This window comes from Callithrix jacchus, chromosome 4 (genome assembly GCF_049354715.1).
Source record: "Callithrix jacchus isolate 240 chromosome 4, calJac240_pri, whole genome shotgun sequence".
Taxonomy (NCBI): domain Eukaryota; kingdom Metazoa; phylum Chordata; class Mammalia; order Primates; family Cebidae; genus Callithrix; species Callithrix jacchus.
In genome coordinates this window covers 139,357,276-139,377,483 of record NC_133505.1, presented here as the reverse complement: position 1 = coordinate 139,377,483, position 20,208 = coordinate 139,357,276, and the positions used below count along the sequence as shown (strand labels likewise).

The 20,208-nt window shown below is 38.8% G+C and overlaps 1 protein-coding gene across 4 annotated transcripts in view; it reads left to right on the top strand.

The window, feature by feature from the left end:
* The window catches only part of LOC100399050 (pantetheinase), an 82,839-nt gene that overhangs the window by 22,947 nt on the left and 39,684 nt on the right, over positions 1 to 20,208 (top strand). For 2 of the 4 annotated variants that reach the window (XM_054254450.2, XM_035296731.3), the window contains exons 5-8: positions 8 to 299; positions 1,663 to 2,024; positions 12,898 to 13,068; positions 14,073 to 16,477. In XM_054254450.2, coding sequence (XP_054110425.2) covers positions 8 to 299; positions 1,663 to 2,024; positions 12,898 to 13,068; positions 14,073 to 14,255 — 1,008 coding nt within the window. In that variant the 3' untranslated portion in view covers positions 14,256 to 16,477. Of the gene's footprint in view, positions 1 to 7; positions 300 to 1,662; positions 2,025 to 12,897; positions 13,069 to 14,072; positions 16,478 to 20,208 lie in introns of those variants that run through there. The other 2 variants (XM_078370797.1, XM_078370798.1) reach the window with 1 other exon arrangement.

Below are 20,208 nucleotides of genomic sequence, written 5' to 3'. Positions count from 1 at the left end.
ATTGCAGCAAAACCTTTTCATGGGTGAAGAGCAATTTGATGCACCCAAGGAGCCTGAGGTTGTGACTTTCAATACTACCTTTGGAAGTTTTGGCATTTTCACATGCTTTGATATACTCTTCCACGATCCTGCTGTTACCTTGGTGAAAGATTTCCATGTAGACACCATACTCTTCCCAACAGCTTGGATGAATGTTCTGCCACACTTGTCAGCTGTTGAATTCCACTCAGCTTGGGCTATGGGCATGAGGGTCAATTTCCTTGCATCCAACATACATTACCCCTCAAAGAAAATGACAGGTAATGTGTGATCTTAAAGATATACAGGCTGATGTAATCGGAAAAAAAAAGAAAAAAACGTGTTTTTATAGCTAACACATACTCCTTAATACAATGTTTTCCAACTCTTAGTTTTTGAACAACTAGCTACTAATATGCTATAGAATCAATCTCAGTCTAAATTGTTTTGTAGGTTTATTTGGTTTTATTTAACTTGATGTATTTTTTTTTTTTTCAAAATATGTGACTTCTTACATACAACTGTCTCTTCTTGCCTTCTTGGTGTCATATTTTATTTTTTTAATTTAAAAAAATTCTTTGAAGGAAAATTTGTATTATTTTAATTATTTTTATGTACAAATAACTTAACAGTGTACATTTAACCCAGTTTAGTGGCAAGTTCTTTAGCCTCTGCCTTTTCAAGCTTGGCGATGCGAGCCACAGACTTGGGACCCAGAACATTGCCTCCCCAGTGGTGGTAGATTTCATTGTATCTGTCATTGTAATTGTTTCTGATAGCTTCCACCAGCTTAGCCAAAGTGCCTTTGTCTTCCAACTTAACCGACTTAACCTGTGTGAAGGCGACAGTGGTGCAGGGCTCCCTGTGGACTAGACATCCCAGCCTTGCCTTCCCCTTGATAATGCAATAAGGTATGACACAAGGCACACAAGAAGACAGCCAGCTGAATGAGATACATGTCGTGTGCAATCACCACCAGCTGAGCTTTCTTGTTCTCCGCCAAGGTGGTGACAGTGTTAACTCCCGCTCGAAGGACAGGTGGTCTCTTAGTGGAGACGTCCCCTTTGCCAGCAGCTTTCTTCTCGGCTCAGGTCAACAGCCTCAGCTTCTTCTCTTGCTCCGTCTCTGGTCTGTACTTGTGGGCCAGCTTAAGCAGCTAAGTAGCTGTTGGCAGTCCAGGTCCTGGATGAACTGATTAATCGCAGGAGGCACTTTCAGTCGCTTATGGAGAATGGCTCTCTGCCGCTGCAACCTGATACAATGGGGCCATTTCACAAAGCGGGTGAGGTCTCTTCGGGGCTGCATGTCCTGTCCAAGGACAAAATTCTTAGACCTTTTCTCAAACAGGGAATTCACCACTTTCTTGGTCTCCTGCTTCTTCATAACAGCAGGGGCTGGAGGCACCTTCTTCCCCTTGGCCTTCTTTTCTTTTGGCATCTTGGGCAGTGGGAGGAGAGAGCTGGTGTCATACTTTAATTGATTTCCTCTCATTTTTCTGTCTTTATCAGCATGTTTTACTGAAATTAATAAAACATATAACTTACAGGGAGTACAATGTAAATATGAATTTAAAATAGTAATAACCATTATGAATCCCTTTTTACTTTCTTATTTCAAATGATATTTTCAACTTATTACTTCCAGGAAGTGGCATATATGCACCCAATTCTCCAAGAGCATTTCATTATGATATGAAGACACAAGAGGGAAAACTCCTCCTCTCGCAACTGGATTCCCACGCATCCCATTCTGTGGTGGTGAATTGGACGTCTTATGCCAGCAGTATAGAATCGCTCTCAACAGGAAACCAGGAATTTAAGGGCATTGCCTTTTTTGATGAATTCACCTTCGTGGAGCTCACAGGAGTCGCAGGAAATTACACAGTTTGTCAGAAAGATCTCTGCTGTCATCTAAGCTACAAGATGTCTGAGAAGAGATCAGATGAAGTGTATGCCCTAGGGGCATTTGATGGACTGCACACGGTGGAAGGGCGCTATTATCTACAGGTAATATTTTGATGCCAGAAGAATTACTGGATAAAAGAAAGACACTCAGTTAAATGAACATTTCAGATAAATAATGAATGATTTTTTAGTATAAGCATATCCCACTTTTGAGGATTTATGTATGATTAATATTTTGCTGTTTACTTGAAATTCAACTTTAGCTGGGAAGCCTATAAATATAGGCTAAGTTTATTTGTTAACTTTTTGTTTTTTGAGATGGCGTCTCACTCTGTAGCCCAAGTTGGAATGCAGTCATGCTTCAGCTCACTGCAAGCTCTACCACCCCATCAAGCAATTCTCATGCCTCAGCCTCCCAAGTAGCTGGGACTGCAGGCAAGTACCACCATGCCTGGCTAATTGTTGGGGTTTTTCTTTTGTATTTTAGTAGAGACAGTTTTCACCATGTTGCCCAGAGTGGTCTCAAACTCCTTGAGCTCAGGCAATCCGCCCACCTCGGCCTCCCAAAGTGCTGGGATTAGAGGCGTGAGCCACTGCACCCAGCCTATTTGGTAAATCTTGAAGTCTTAGATGTCAGTTCAGTTTTAAGATGGTTAGGAAAAGGCAGAACATTTACTTGCATTACTTGTATTAAAAATACTCAAATTACAGATAATTATAACAGGAGTTCATTGAAAACCTATTTTATTTCCTGCCTGAACAAATTAAGCCATTTTCCCTATATGTTCACAAACATCTATCTTGTTTTATAAAGAGTTTGCCACTAAGTACATCCTGGAGGTGAATGGAGTTGACAACTAAGATTGTTCAGTGGAATGGTTTATTGCTGCAAAGATCCACTCTTTCACTGCTCTCAAGTGGCCTCCAGGGCCCTCTCATTCTGCTCTTCTCTTCCTTAGTCTGGCCCCCATCTTATCCCACTTACCAGGGCTTCCTGTTGACAGTCTGACAGTCTCAGCTCCATCCAGTCAGTTCTCTACACTGTAGTTACAGAAATCACAAAAAGCTGTTTTTGATTATATCACTGTCTGGCTTAAAATTCCTCACTGACTTCAAATTGACAAATCACATTTCTTAACATGAAAGACACACAAAGTCTAGATGTGTGGTCCCTTCCTATTCTCTACCCTGTAATCTCACTTCCACTCACTTATATCCTGCACTTCACAATATTGAGATATTTTCCTGTCTCCTATTTGCTAGCACCTGCAGAACCTTGGGGTGTTTGCACAGATTGTTTGATCCTTGGCGATCCCCAACTGCTCATCTTTCATAGCACTTTTCAGGTGTTATCTTCACCAAGGAGGCTGCCTGGACATTTCCCACAGAGCTACTCCTACCTCCCCAGCCAGGTACCTCCTTTATGTGCCCCCAGAACACCTTATGCTTAGCTTTATCAGAGACATATTATGTTATAGTATTCACATACTTATTTGAGACTGAGAACCCTTTGAGTGCTGAAATTATGCCAATTGCACAGTATTTTGCTTGCTATGTGATAACTACTCTACCAATCCTTGTTCATTTTAGCAAATGAAGGCCAGGTGTTTATTTAGTGTTAATGATATGAAAATATATAAGAATAGATCCTCCTCTTGAGGACTTTGGTCTTTAGGAGTGGAGAAAGATATTTGATCAGATAATTTCAGCATAGATTGGCATGTGATAGTCTGTAGAATGCACATTTTGCTGCAGGAGTACTAACGTGCTCAACTTAACTTGATTTGGGAATCCAGGGAAGTTTCTGGAGCTGATGCCATCATCCAGATGAAAAAAAGTGGGAGGGGATTCTTTGTGGTGTGAAGAGCATGAACAAGGGTGTGGATGCAGGGAGGAGCAGGGTCTGCAGAGAAGAGCAACGGATCAGTGCTACTAAGGCATAGCTTGAGAAGCCGGGGTTGGTGGGAGATAAGCCTGGAAGCAGCATCATGTCCTGCAGGATCTTACTTAGCATACTGAAGAGTCAGCCTTTATTCTACAGGTGATGTTCAGCTGGTGGAATTTGTCCAGTGAGGGAATGATGTGGTCAGATCTGCCTTTGAGTATACCATTTTTACTACTCTGTAGATGATGGAGCAAAGACCTAAAACACTAGATTATTAAAATAATCTTTTTAAGGGCCTGGATCAAGATTGTGTTTGTCAGCATAAAAGCAGGGTCTTGAGTCCAGAAACATTTAGAAAATGGCTAATTTGATGTGGAACAGGAAAGCAGAATGAAAAGTCCAGAATGTGGCAGGTTTCTGGTAAGAATGGCTCGTGGGTGAGATGCCTCTGACAGATCAGCAGGCAAGAGAGGAGCAGGCTGGCTGACAGTGGGAAGAGGCTGAGTTCAGTTACAGATGTGCTGGTTTTGAAGTAGTTATGAAACATTCAGCTGGATCCAGCCAGTTGGCTATTGAATACTTTGATGCTTAAGGGGGATACTAGAATTAGAAATATTGTCTTGAGAGTCAGCAAGACACAAGGGACAATTAAGCACAAGAGAGTGAATGACACCACAAAGGAGACTGTACTGACAGTAAAGAGCTACCGACAAGGTAGAGCCTTTCGGAGCTTCTGTATTTGGGTCAAGAAAGGACAGAGGAAAAGAGACCTGCAAATGCAATTGAGAAATAAAAGAGAATTTAAAAAGAGAACATCTGGTAGACGTCAAGGAAGTAAAGGCTCTCAGAAAAAGTCTCTTAAATGAGGTGTATTAACAAAATACGTTGACCATTATTAGCACTTTTGAGTATGATTTTTGGCAGCATTTCCTGAGCTCATAATGGTAGGATAATGGGCAGATTATATTGGGTTGAAAAGTCAAAGGGAAGTGAGGATATTGAGAAAGTGATGCATTTTTTTCCCCAAAAAATCTTAACTGAGACAAGAAGCGAAACAAGACAAGGGCTTAACAGAGACTCATGGTCAGGAGAAGTGTGTGTGTGTGTGTGTGTGTGTGTGTGTGTGTGTGTGTGTTTCTCAACAAATGAGAGAGCCTTAATTGCCTTTGTAGGTCTAAGAGAAAGAGCCACAAGAGAAAAAACATATAAAATATAGGAGGAATCAGGCCTGGTGCAGTGGCCTGTAATACTAGCACTTTGGGAGGTGAAGGTGGGCGGGTCATCTGAGGTCAGGAGTTTGAGATCAGCCTGTCCAACATGATGAAACCCTGTCTCTACTAAAAATACAAAAAGTAGCCAGATGTGGTGGCAGGTGCTTGCAATCCCAGTTACTCAGGAGGCTGAGGCAGAAGTGCTTGAACCTAGAAGATGGAGGTTGCAGTGAGCCAAAATTGTGCCACTGCACTCCAGCCTAGGTGACAGAGTGAGACTCTGTCTCAAAGTAAAATAAAATAAAATATAGGACGAATCAATACTGCTACCCAGTGTTCCAAAGTGCTGGAGGAAAGGGAGAAAAATTGTGTCATGAACACAGGTACAAAATTTCCAACAACTGGAAATTATATTGTTAGAAGAACATTTCTTGCCATAAAATTATTACCATATACTATATTGTACATTAATATATATTGCCTTATATGTGACATATATGTGGTATTATATTGCTATACAGATTTTTGAAATTAAAATATAAATTTTGATATATTATTTTTAAGTTAAAAAAAGTTGGTTACAAAACAAGAAAATAATCTCTTAGCCCTTCTTTCCTCCTTTTCCTTCCTTCCTCCTCAATCTTTTCCTACTTTTTGCCTTCCTTTAGAGTCTTGGCTGTACCTAAAGAGTTGTGGGAAGTTCTTTCTTAGTGTTGTGAGGTAAGTTAGCTTTGCCAAGTAAATCCAAGCTTCCTGTTTATCTTGCTGGTCAGTGATATCCCATCTAAATGATTGGTATCAGAGATGTTTTGGAATCTTTATACTTAAAAATAGTGATACATCTTACTTGATATTACCAGAAGAGCCTGGGACAACACCCAGAATCAAGCATATTAATATATCTGTAGGAAAACATGGGACTATTCGCCTAAATAGCTTGAATAAAAATGTTATAGCCTGATGTTAATTTAAGTTACGTTTTAATGCCAATGTGCTAGTGGGTTACAAAAATTCTTTATTTTCAGCTGGGCATGGTGGCTCATGCCTGTAATCCCAGCACTTTGGGAGGCCAAGGTGGGCATATCACAAGGTCAAGAGATCAAGACCATTCTGGCCAGCATGGTAAAACCCTGTCTCTACTAAAAATACAAAAATTAGCCGGGCGTGGTGGTGCGCGCATGTAGTCCCAGCTACTCGGGAGGCTGAGGCAGGAGAATCGCTTTAACTCGGGAGGCAGAGGTTTCAGTAAGCCGAGATTATGCCATTGTACTCCAGCCTGGGCGACAGAGCTAGACTCCATCTCAAAAAAAAAAAAAAAAAAAAAAAATTTATTTTCAGAGGATTTTGGATTTTGATATTGAGGATGAGGAATTTTGGTATTATATTTATAATTTTTCATAGTTTAACTGTGATGATATATTATGCTTGAAAAATATCTCGGATATCACCAAAAGCTACCTCCAAACCAAGAGAAGAAAAGAAAGAGAGGTAAAAGTGAAATAAACCCCCATCTTGCCACACAGATTTTCCAAGTATTCTATAGTGAACATGCATAATTTTGCAAGACATCTAAGGAAGTGAGGAAAGAAGTAAGTTGTGGCATTTTGTAGTGTAGGGGTGGTAAAATGTTGGGTAAAACAGCTTGAAGAGGGGCTTGAAGAAAGTAGATTTGGAGCAATTGTCGAAGGAGATGGGGAGAGTGAGCAACCTGACAATTTCAAAGCATCATTCTGTACATCATTGAGTACAGGGATAGTTAAAGGAAAGAAGGTTATTCTCTTTACACAATGCTCTTAGCAGTAATCTCCTTAGATTACTATCTGCATGTTTTTTTCTGTTTGTATCCTCCCATCAAGGTCAGAGTTATCCAAATCATCAGTTAGGATGTCAAACCTGCTCCCCAACAGTGGAAGGAATTAGTGGTAAAAGCTCTGCTAAAAGCCAAAATTCAAATGCAGGGACTTTGGGTAGCATGTTGAGAACATGGATTCTAGAGTCAAAAGTCCTTGGTGAATCCCTGCTTTATTATGTAGTAGCCATGTGACCTTGGGCCTACCCCTCAGCCTCTTTAAATCTCTGATTATTCCCTTCTATAACATATGGACTCATTTTCATTCACCCAATATGTATGTGAGGCTTGCTTTGTTCTGGCAGTTGCTAGAGCCTGGGGATATTAAGATGAACAAGACAGATATATTCACTGCTTTCATAGAGCTTAAGTCTAGTGGTGAGACAGGCATCTAATATAAAACAAAGGAAATTGCTATATAATTTTAGCTGTGACAAATGCTGCAAAGGAAAAGTACCGTGCACAATTAGAGCATGTTACTGGAGGACCTAACCCAGTGCTGGGAGAAAGAGCAGTCATAATAATGTGTTAGGGTTTTGGGGAAGTTTGATTTAGTAAATAAATGTAAAGTATTTGACACTGTGATTCATGTGAACCCCCAAAATCTGAGCCAGGTCTTAGTTAATTTAGAAAGTTCGTTTTGCCAAGGTTAAGGACACATACCCATGCCACAGCCTCAGGAGGTCTTAATGACATATGCCTAAGGTGGTACATTTAGCATAAATTTTAGAGAGTCAAGAGACATCAACCAACATATGTACGATGAACACTGGTTTGCTCTGGAAAGGTGGGACAACTCGAGGTTGGGAGGGAGCTTCCAGGTCGTAGGTAGATAAGAGACAAATGATTGCATTCTTTTGAGTTTCTGATTAGCTTCTCCAAAGGAGGCAATCAGTTACATGTATTTGTCACAGTAAGATGAGGGCTGACTTTGTTTTTATTCCTTTTTTTTTTTTTTTGAGTCAGAGTTTCACTCTTGTTGCCCAAGCTGGAGTGCAATGGTGTCATCTTAGCTCACTCAACCTCCGCCTCCCGGGTTCAAGTGATTCTCCTGCCTCAGCCTCCCAAGTAGCTGGGATTACAGGCATGCACCACCATGCTTGGTTAATTTTGTATTTTTAGTAGAGACGAGGTTTCTCCACATTGGTCAGGCTTGAACTCCAGACCTCAGGTGATCCACCCGCCTCAGCCTCCCAAAGTGCTGGGATTACAGATGAGAGCCACTGAGCCTGAGAGAGGACTGACTGAATAGAATGGAAGGCAGGTTTGCCTGAAGCAGTTCCCAGCTTGACTTATCCCTTTAGCTTCGTGATTTTGAATGCCCAAGGTATTTTCCTTTCACATTGGCATGTAGAATGTACTTAGTAAATATTAAGCTTTATCATTATTATTGTTAATAAAAATAAGCATAACCTTTTCTCTTAATGACCAGACCTACAATACCTAGCTTCACTCACATAAACATTGGCTGTATTGCTAGTAGCTCCTTATTTAGTTCCTTTATTCTTCTAGTCCTTTTCATAGGCCAGGTGTCCCATCCTTTCTTATCACCTGGATCGATCTTCTCCCTGCTTTTCTTATTAACTTAAAGTTGTACATGGCCACAATTAAGAAAACAAATAGCTCTAGAGGCTCATAAAACACTAGTTGCCTCTCTGCTCTACCCAGTCTACCTGTCTAGAGACAAATACTCTTGAATCTTAATTGTTTCTTACAGAATTTACTAATCTCTACATTTTTGAGCAGCACTGCTTTATTTATAAATTTTAGTTCTAATTGAATTCCTTTATCTATTAATTTCTCTTCATGTGCAAGACTTTCTGTCCTTTCTTATTGCCCGAATCAGTTTTATTCTTTCTCTTTTCATTTATCTTGATCAAAGTAATACAGGCTCATAGTCAAGAAGACAAAAGACACTAAAAATGTTATAAAACAGTTGTGCCTTCCTTAATTTACCTAGTTTCCTTTTCCAGAGGCCCTTTCGACTTTTACTTCTTTAATTACAATACCCTTAAGATTTTCTAATAATATTTTTCTTTTCAAAAACTCACCATTTTCTTAACATTTAGTCATTTTCTTAACATTAAGCTTTGCTACATCATCCTTCCTGTGTCTCCTACCAACCTTCCAATGTAACTTTTGTTTATATCAATATGTCATTGCAAACATCTCTCAGAGTATTGCTTTTAAATTTTTTCTTTGTTTTTCCTAAAGTTATTAATTGCCTTGCTTTTTAAAATTTAGTTAATTTTCTTTGAATTTTTGTTAAAACTCCCCATATCTTCCAACAGCATCTCAGAATAATTTTCCTACAATGTCATTTTCATGATTATCCTGAGTTAAAAATAATAACCTTTCTCTGCACTGGTTTCCCTCTAGTTCTTCTGCACAGCTGTCATATTGAGATTTCCTTTGCTATCATCCTAGGAATTCTCTCTTAGCTACTTCCTTGTTTTGGGCTCTCTGTTTTTCTCCTACTGTCTTTATTTGCTCCTTTGTTGTGCTGGAGTCAATTCTGTCTAGTCACCTTGCTCTAATCTGAACTGGCTGCTCTGCATGCCTTTTACACCATAGGAGTCATCCTGGAATCTCCCTTCATCCTCATGGTGAAGATTTTTGTTTACCACTTCCCTGTGTGGATTTCCTGTTTTCTCTTCCCTGCCTTCCTTGTTTTGGGCTTATGACCTCTTTCTTCTTGTTAACAGTTTCCTAAGAGTAATTGGGATGCAAAATTTTTGAGACTTACATATCTGAAAGTGACTTTCCTCTTAAATTTGGTTAAGTATTTCACTGGGCATGGAATTCAAAGGCGGTTATAACTTTTATTCAGTATTGTGAAGGTATTATAGCCTCCCTTCCTATGTTGCTACTGAGAATTCTGAAGTTCTTCTGATTTTTGATTCTCTGCATGTGTATTCCTCATTCCACACCTTCCTGAGAATGCATACAGAATTTCTTCCTCTCCCTATCTTTTTCTGTTTTTCTGAAACTCCTATTACTGGGATATTTTGCCTCTTGAATTGGTCCTCTAATTTTCTCTCCTGTTTTCTACTACTTAATTTTTGCCTCTGCTTTCTGAGAGGTTTCCTCCTCTTGATCTTCCAAATCTTGTACTGAATCTTTTATTTTTGTTAACATGTTCTCAATTTCCAAGAACTCTTTTTTGTCTTCCGAGTTTTACTTTTTCTTCAACACTTGTTACTGTTTTGTGCATGCATTATTTTTCTTCTTTCTCTGAGGTTATTTAGGAAATTTTTTCTTAAAGGAAGCTTCTTCCTCCTGCTTCCTTTAAGTTGTCTTTACCTGCTTTTTTATTTGCTTTTCCATGTAATAAATTTTTCTCACATATCTGGTAATTCTTTGGGATTATAAAAAACTGATAGAAAATTCTGAGGATGTGACTAATACTTGCCAATTTTGAACTTCATGATAGAATGATCTAGCTGCACCTTTTATTGGGGGGAAATCTGAGGTAAGTGTCTTCAGAGACTTCCTCTTGGGATGGTCAGGCCTTCCAGGTTTCCAGATTCTTCTAATTTCTTTCTTGAGTCAGTTGCCTAATTTAGGAAATAAAATACAGGATCCCCAGGTAAATTTGAAATTCAGATAAACTTTCTTTTTTAAGACAGAGTCTCTTTCTGTTGCCAAGGCTGGAGTACGGTGGCATGATCTTGGCTCACTGCATCCTCTGTCTCTCAGGTTCAAGCAATTCTCCTGCCTCAGCCTCCTGAGTAGCTGGGATGACAGGTGGTTGCCACCACACCCAGCTATTTTTTTATATTTTTGATAGAGACAAGGTTTCACCATGTAGGCCAATCTGGTCTCGAACTCGTGACCTCAAGTGATCCACCACCTCAGCCTCCAAAAGTGCTGGGATTACAAGTGTTAGTCATTGCCCCTGGCCCAGATAAACTTTTTTATTTTTAAGATGGGGTTTCACCGTATTGGTCAGGCTGGTAATTCATGACCTCAGGTGATCCGCCCACCTCAGCTTCCCAAAGTGTTGGGATTACAGGTGTGAGCCACCGCACCCGGCTAGATAAACATTTTTTTAAAAAAGTGTAAGTATGTCCCATTCAATATTTAAGATATACTAAACAATTATTTGTTGTATATCTGAACTTCGAATTTAACTGGGAGTCTTGCCCTGTGTTTTACCTGGCAACCCTATTCCTGAAAGATAAATCCCTGCTGACAGCATTAGGGAGCCAAGTGGGGAAAATGGCCTTGCAAGGTCTGGGTGGGAGTGGAGGGGGAACATTTTCAACATTCAGTATTATTTATTCATGTTATCCCCTCCGACTGTGTCTCCCAAACTTCCATCTTAACACCATCCACTTTACCCTCTCTGGAAACATTCTCATTTATTTACTGGAGTAGGGGAGGGTCAGTTACCCATTTTTTTGGAGGACGTAGTATCCAAGGCATCCTTCATAACTTCCTGCTCATTTTTTTTTTCCTTCCACTGCCACAACTTTACTCCCAGCTCTCGGTACAGAGCAGTCCCACTGATTAAATCTTTGAGTGCTTTGGAATGTAGACAGGGTTGATGCTTGGCTCTTTCTACTGTTAGTTTAGGACTTGGCTTTCTCAGTCTGCTAAATCAGTTACTCCTTTTTGTATCAACATCCTAGTTTCTAAAACTATGCTGTGGTCTGTCCTCCTGTCTTCCCATCTTTGTGGGTTTTATCTTTAACAAAAAAATTAGTGTTCTTTTTGAAGGATTATAGGAAATAAAATCAAAGCATGTGTTCATTCTACCTTTACCTGAAAGTTATTTCTATCCCATCTTAATACACTTGCACTGAAGTGATTACTTTCCACCGCAAAGTGGAAACCGTGAGACCAGTTAGCAGCTACTGCTTTAGTCAAGCAAGAAATGAAGGTCACTTGGAAGATGCTGTACAGATGGAATTAAGTGAATATGGATCCCTTTTTGGAAACTTTCTGTCTGCATGGGGAGATGACCCATATACTTAGATTTTATAGTCAAATAGCTACACACTACAGTGAAAGAAAAACTTAATGGAGAAGAGTTTCAGTTCTTGCACAGATATAAAGGATATGACTTTTCCAGATTACAGGGGTTGCCTCCAGGTCAACTCTAGGGCTTATTACAACTCTGAGGCTCTTTTATTGTGTGAAACAGGCAATAAGACATGATTTACACAGGTGTCGAAATTAAACCTTTAAACTTGTTTTAAGCTCTTGATAATTAAAATCATTAATAACTTGAGAACAATGAAGATATAGCTGTTCATGGTTATAGGCTAAGGATCTGATTGTCTCTTTATGTGATTAATCTATTTGGCAGTGAATTGTGGGAAGCACTGGGCATTAAAGTCCTTTATTTTTATTACTAGTTGCATTAATTATCCAGCAATAAACTGGATGAATCTAATGAGGAAGTAACATACTTTTACCAAATAAAGCAGCATAGATATTTTTCTAGATCAAGATAGTATTTCAGTTGACTTTCTCATGTTTTTTCTTTTAAAGAGCATCTAGCATTTTATTTAATTATCTTATTGTTTTTTTCTATTTTATCTTTAAAATTTGCCCCAGCTTTATTGTCATTAATAAATGAAAATTATGGCCGGGCGCGGTGGCTCAAGCCTGTAATCCCAGCATTTTGGGAGGCCGAGGAGGGTGGATCACGAGGTCAAGAGATCAAGACCATCCTGGTCAACATGGTGAAACCCCGTCTCTACTAAAAATACAAAAAATTAGTTGGGCATGGTGGCGTGTGCCTGTAATCCCAGCTACTCAGGAGGCTGAGGCAGGAGAATTGCCTGAATCCGGTAGGCGGAGGTTGCGGTGAGCCGAGATCGCACCATTGCACTCCAGCCTGGGTAACAAGAGCAAAACTCCGTCTCAAAAAAAAAAAAAAAAAAAAAGAAAATTATATATATTTGCAGTGTATTATGTGATGTTTTGATATGCATAGACACCATGAAATGATTAAATCAAGCAAATTAACATATTCCATGTGAGTTTCTTATGACCTACTGGTTTTCATGACTTCCCTAGATTTGTACTCTGCTGAAGTGCAAAATGACTGGTTTAAACACTTGTGGTGACTCAGTGGAAACAGCTTCTACCAGGTTTGAAATGTTCTCCCTCAGTGGCACTTTCAGAACCCAGTATGTCTTTCCTGAGGTATTGCTGAGTGAAACGAAGCTTGCACCTGGAGAATTTCAGGTAAGAATCTTTAATTATTGCCAATTAGTTTCACATGAGAGGAAGTACTTTTTGATATAAAAACCTGCTCAAGTGCTTACATATATCATATAAATTTCTATTTGGAAAGGGTAAGATTATCCTTGGGGATCATGAAGGACATTGAGCAGACCGTATTTCTTGTCTGGAAATTCTTAACATAATAATTAGTGTGTCCTTGAGAATAAAAAGATATATATCTTATTTTGGGGATTACAGGGAGAAGCCTGGGTTGCTTTAGGTCTTCCAAGTAGAAAGAAGATTCGATGAGAGTAGTTTCAGAACCAGTCCCACTGGAGCCCCTTAGGGTCACTGGGGAGTGATGGCCAGGGGAAGTTGAAAGGAGTCCCTTTCATTGAGTGAGTCAAGGCTCTGTGTGATAATAGAAGGAAAAGAGACAAGGAAAAGCCAAAGAAGAGAGGATTCCACAGTGGATGATGTTGGCAAAAAAGCAAAAACTTTTTAAAGTTCAGCAATAATCCCTTGCCGCACATGTGCTCTGCCCAGCCACATTCTTCCGCTGACTTCCTGCCAGTTCTCTTCTCAATTCCCTTTCCTAGTAGAAATCACTGCTGGGGTGCAGAGGATAATGGAATGGTGAGGAGGCTGTGGTGAGCAAGAGATAGGAGATGACCAATGCTGAGTTCAAACCCCACTTAGTCAATTGCTTCGGGCCATTTGGGGGAGTCTTAGATTTCTCTTCTGTATACTACCAAATCCACTGGTTTGTGTTTATTAACTCTTATGGTGCTTCCACAGGTAAGTAAATTAGACGATATTATTGATTGTGGGCATTTCAATAATAAATGAATCAATGCCAGTTGTATAGCTCCAATTTTTCTTATAATTGGCAACATTTCAAATTTTTCTTAACAGAATTTGGCCAGTGTTTTTGTTTCTTCATTCAGTTATACTAAATTTTAAAAGTGAGTTATGGGATTATATAACTTGACGGTAGCCTTTGCCTACTTTTTTGTTTTAATCAGGTGTCAACTGATGGACGCTTATTTAGTCTGAAACCAACATCTGGACCCGTCTTAACAGTAACTCTGTTTGGGAGGTTGTATGAGAAGGACTGGGTATCAAATGCTTCATCAGGCCTCACAGCACAAGCACGAAGAATCGTGCTAATAGTTATAGCACCTATTGTATACTCATTAAGTTGGTGAAATATTGACATTTTCTCTTTTTTATTTGGGATAGATGAGAAAAGAAAGATTGGTCTGGGCTAATATTATTCTGTAGCATAAGTGAATTACTGGTTTCTCTTTATTTAAACAAACATGCACACACCAGATAATACAAGCTTAGTAAATTATTCATGTAGATTTTATAAAAAACTATATTTGAGAATTGGCCTTTCTTGAATGTGAGCTAATTACATCATATAAGTATCACAAATCTTTTATGCAGAAGAAATAAAAACTACAGGTAAAAAACATATCAGAACTATAATAAAATTTACTAACAAGAAGCCTGCTCTTATTACCACTTTTATTATAACACATATCACTTATTCATCTCTGCTAAAAATTTCAAATGATTTTATTTGTTTGCTCTGTTAGTTTTTTACCTAAACAATACATTTTGATTCTCTTGTGGGTTGAATAATGTCTCCCCCAAATTTACATGTTGAAGTACGTCAGAATGTGATTGTATTTGGAGACAGGGTATTTAAAGAGGTAAAATAAGGTCATTAGAATGAACCTAATTTAATGTGGCTGGTGTTCATAAAAGAAGAGGTAAATAGGGCACAATAGCCACAAAGGGAGACCATATGGAGACACATAGGAAGAACAACCCTTTACAAGCCAAGAAGAGAGGGCTTCAGAAGAAACCAACGCTGCCAACACCTTGATCTTGGACTTCTAGCCTCCCAAACTGTGAGAAATACATTTCTGTTGTTTAAGTCACCCAGTCCATGGTACTTTGTTAGGCAGCCCTGGCAAATGCATCAAAGACCCATTCCTGTTCCTCTCCCCACAATGACCATTTTCTACCATAATCTGAAGCTTGAGCAAAAAAGGCTTACCTGGTAAGAATATTCAGCTAGTCTAGGTCCCCAAGACTACAGTAGACACTCTTTGAGAAGGATTGCTGATGGATTGATAATGAAACCATTAGGTCATTGAATTCCTCTGGAATTAGAAAACCAGAATCCCATTTTAAGAAAGCATGTATTTAATCTAGCATTGCATGTTCTATTTTAGTGACAGCAGAATCTCTTTACATTACACAACTCAGTGAAACAAAGAACACCATTTGAGCCAAAACATCTCTCAACTGATTGATAGACTCTGAGCACTAATATCATAGTGCTGTGTTGATGGACAATTACAGAGCACCGATGGCTGCCATGCACTGTGCAAAGCACGCCCCTCTCTACAGGAGAGCAGGTCACTTGTAACAGTGATCCATGCCAGCAATACATCATTTTGAGACAAACATTTTTGTGGCTGATGCTTTTCCTAAAAAGCACTCTATTATCCAAAAAATACTTGAGTAAAATCACCTTGTGTTTTTGGGTGACATTAACTGACATCTGCTTTTTTTCAAGACCTAATAGAATACTAAAAAGCCCATTATGTATTTAGAAACAGGAATCCTCAGAGCAAGCCTCCATACTCCCATATAATTTCAATTTAAATCAGAAAACATATTGATGTGTTGGCGATAGGCTTGAAATATTAAAAACTGCAAAAAATTCTAAATGTTTATTTTCTACTCAACATTGACAACTATAGTAGTTCTCCATTGTGGGTAATGAATTGCTCCCAAACCCATATCTTCAAACAACAAATATTTATTATAGAGTTTCTGAGGGTCAGGATCTGGGAGCGGCTTAGTGGAGTAGTTCTGGATCAGGGTCTTCATACAGTTGTAGTTACCCTGTCCCCAGGGCTGCTATCATCTCCAGGCTCTGGTGGAGCTGGAGAATCTGCTTCTCAGCTCACTCACAATTGTTGCCAGGCCTGTCAGCAGGCTTCTCCTAGAGCAATGATATTGAGGGAGAAAGCATATGAAAGAAAGAGGAACTTGAATGTAAGCCACAGTCTTTGAAAACCTAATCACAGAAGTGGCATCTCTTCTGCCATATTATATTGGTCACGCAGACCAACCAGGGCACAATGTGGAGAGAATCAAACAGAGGTAAGAATATCAGGAGATGAGGCTTCATGGGGGCCATTTTGAATGCTATCAGAGTGAATATATGTACTTATATTTATTTATGTATATATTGCAATGTAATTTTAAAAAAAGGATTTTCTCGTTTTCTTTTTGCTATATGTGATATGTATTTCAAAATACAGTCCCAATAGTTATGTCTGAAGAGTACTACACTAAAGAACTTTCTATGATTTGTAATTAAATTAAATAATCTAATAATCTCTACTCTTGGTCCACAGTAAATTTAACTGTTTGCCTTAACTACAGTTTGCAGTAAAACCATCTCCTTTTGATATACACAAGGGACTTTTTAATTAATTTATTTATTTGAGACAGAGTTTCACTCTTGTTGCCCAGGCTGGAGTGCGATAGCATGATCTCAGCTCACTGCAACCTCTGCCTCCCGAGTTCAAGCAATTGGGCCTCAGCCTCCTGAGTAGCTGGGATTACAGGCACGAACCACTATACCTGGATAATTTTGCATTTTTAGTAGAGACAGGATTTCTCCATGTTGCTCAGGCTGGTCTCGAACTCCCAACCTCAGATGATCTGCCTACCTCCACCTCCCAAAATGCTGGGATTACAGATGTGAGCCACCGTGCCCAGCTGATGACACTTTTGCATTCATTTTTCAGAAGCTCACTTTGTAGGGGAACATACATTTAAAAGTAAGAGCATAAGTTCTAGAATTATTAAATCGTGAAATGCAACCATTAGGAAAAAGGGTCTTAAAAACATCACCCTCTTTACTTAATTGAATCGTTTAAGAAACCAAGATTGTTTTTCCTACTAATCTGTTTTATATACAATATATATCAATATATGTATATAACAAAAGTGAAAAAACTGACTATTAATCACAATGTTCTGAATGTCAAGAGGAATACTAAAAAGTCAACTAGAAAGTCATGTCAACGTTAAAAGCTGTTCTGAAACACATCACTTTGGTTTTATACTGAAAACTGATACCTTGAATTTCCTCTGCTTCTCCATCCTGTGGTTGTACTGGGCATGTTCCAAATGTATCACTTTAATTTTTGTTTTTATTTATTTATATATTTAGACAGAGTTTTGCTCCTAAATGCATCACTTTAATTATTTATTTATTGAGTCAGAGTTTCGCTCCTGTTGCCCAGGCTGTAGTGCAATGGTGCAATCTCAGCTCCCTGCAACCTCCGCCCCCTGGGTTTTAGTGATTCTCCTGCCTTAGCCTCCTGAGTGGCTGGGATTACAGGCATGCACCACCATGCCTGGCTGATTTTTTTTTGTAATTTTAGTGGAGATGGGGTTTCTCTATGTTGGTCAGGCTGGTCTCGAACTCCTGACCTCAGGTAATCTGCCCTTCTCTGCCTCCCAAAGTGCTGGGATTACAGGTGTGAGTCACTGTGCCTGGCTTATTTTTAATTTTTAAAAATAATCTCAACTTTTATTTTAGATTCAGGAGGTGCATGTGGAAGTTTGTTATATGGGTAAATTAGGTGATGCTGAGGTTTGGGGTGCAAATGATTTTTGTTACCCAGGTGATAATCATAGTACCCAATAGGTAGTTTTCAGCCCTTTTCCCCTTCCTGTTTTCCAGCTGTGGTAGCCCCATGTCTGTTGTTGCCATCTTTATGTCTATGTGTACCACATGTTTAGCTGCCATTTAAAAGCGAGAATATGCAGTATTTGGTTTTCTGTTTCTGCCTCAACTTAGGACAATGGCCTCCAGCTGCATCCATGTTGCTGAAAAAGACATGATTGTGTTCTTTTTTTATGGCTGTGTAGTATTCCATGGTGTATATGTACCATTTTTCTTTATCTAACTCATCACTGATGGGCACCTTTGTTGATTCCATGTCTTCACTATTGTCAGTAGTGCTATCATGAACATACGAGTGCACCTGTCTTTTTGGTAGAATGATTTCTTCTCCTTTCAGTAAATACTTAGTAATGATATTGCTGAGTCAAATGGTAGTTCTGTTTTGAGTTCTTTGAGAAATCTCCAAACTGCTTTCTACAGTAGCTAAAGTAATTTACATTCCCACCAACAGTACAGTGTTCCCTTTTCTCCACAGCCCCACCAGCAACTGTTATTTTTGACTTTTTAAATAATAGCTGTTCTGACTAGTATGCCTGATACCTCATTGTGGTTTTGATTAGCATTTTTCTGATATGATAATGAGTGATGTTTAACATTTATTCATAGGTTTCTTGGCTGCTTACATGTCTTTGAGAAGTGTTTGTTCATGTCCTTTGCCCATTTTTAATGGAGTTTTATTTTTCTTTCTTTCTTTCTTTCTTTTTCTTGCTGATTTAAGTTCCTTATACATTCTGGATATTGGCCTTTATTAGACCTTTGGTCAGATGCAGTTTGCAAGTACTGTCTCCCATTCTGTAGGTTGTCTGTTTACTCTGTTGATACTTTCTTTTGCTGTGCAGAAGCTCATTAGTTTAATGAGGTTCCACTTGTCAATTTTTTTTTTGTTGCAATTGTTTTTGAGGTCTTGGCCATAAATTCTTCCCTAAGACTGATGCCTAGAATGGGCATTTCCTACATTTTCATCTAGATTCTCATAGTTCAAGGTCTTATGTTTAAATCTTTAATTCATGTTATCAAAACAATCAACAGATTAATGCTATTCCTACCAAACAACCAAGATCATTTTACACAGAATTAGAAAAAACGATTTAAAAATATATACAAACCGAAAAGAATCCCAATAGCCAAAGCAACCCTAAGCAAAAAGAACAAAGGCAGAGGCATCACACTACCCAACTTCAAACTACAGTACATCACAGTAAAGGAAACATTGTGGTACTGATACAAAAAGACACACAGACCAATGGAACAGAATAGGGAACTCAGAAATAAAGCTGCACACTGATATAGTTTGTATATTTGTCCCCACCCAAATCTCATGTTGAATTGTAATACTCAATGCTGGAGATGGGGCCTGATGGGAGGCATTCGGGTCATGGGGATGCATCTTTCCCAGCTTGGTACTGCTTGGCCATAGTGAGTTCTCACAAGATTTGATCATTTAAAGTGTATGGCAGTCCCCCTACTCTCTCTCACTCTTGTTTTTGCCATGTGAGGCGCCTGCTCCTGCTTCATCTTCTGCCTTGAGTAAAAACTTCCTGAGGCCTCCCAAGAAGTAGATGCTGGCACTGTGCTTCCTGTACAGCCTGCAGAACCGTCAGCCAATAAAACCTCTTTTCTTATAAATTACCCATTCTTGGGCATTTCTTTATAGTAATGCAAGAACTGTCTAATACACACACATACAACCATATGATTTTTTGACCAAGTAGACAAAAATGAGCAGTAGGGAAAAGGCTCCCTATTCAGCAAATGGTGCTGGGATAACTGGCTAGCCATATGCAGAAGAATGAAACTGGACCCCTTCCTTTCACCATAATTTTTGCTTTTGAAAAGATGGTAAAATTCTTAGATGAGGAGAGTATCCTACACTTATAATAATACTTAGACAGCATGATTTAGTGTGCAATGGAATTATTATTTTAAGTATAGAAAATGCAAAAATAAATCTGTGTTTTAATAATATTCTTACCTATTTAGGGTTGGTATAATTTAAATGAAACCTAGTACATAAAAATACTAAGCAAATATGGGACCAAATAAATATAAATATCTGTACCACTTTAAATATGAAGATAATAATAACCCAATCTTACAACATGAGGAAAATACCTACAAATTAATAGTGCTACATTATAGTGTTGTTACTGTGTATTCCATTTTTAAATATAAACAAAAGCTATGTACCCTTAAAAATTGAGATCTACTATTTATCCAGAGTTCTTAGTGAATCCAAGTAAAAGAGACATGGAAAGGTAACAAGGCCTAACATGACACAACAATGAAAGGGCAGGAGTAAAGAAAAGGGGAGGGGAGGAGAACTCATGAGAGTTTTCCATAATACTATAAAAGTTATAGTACTTTCAAAAGCA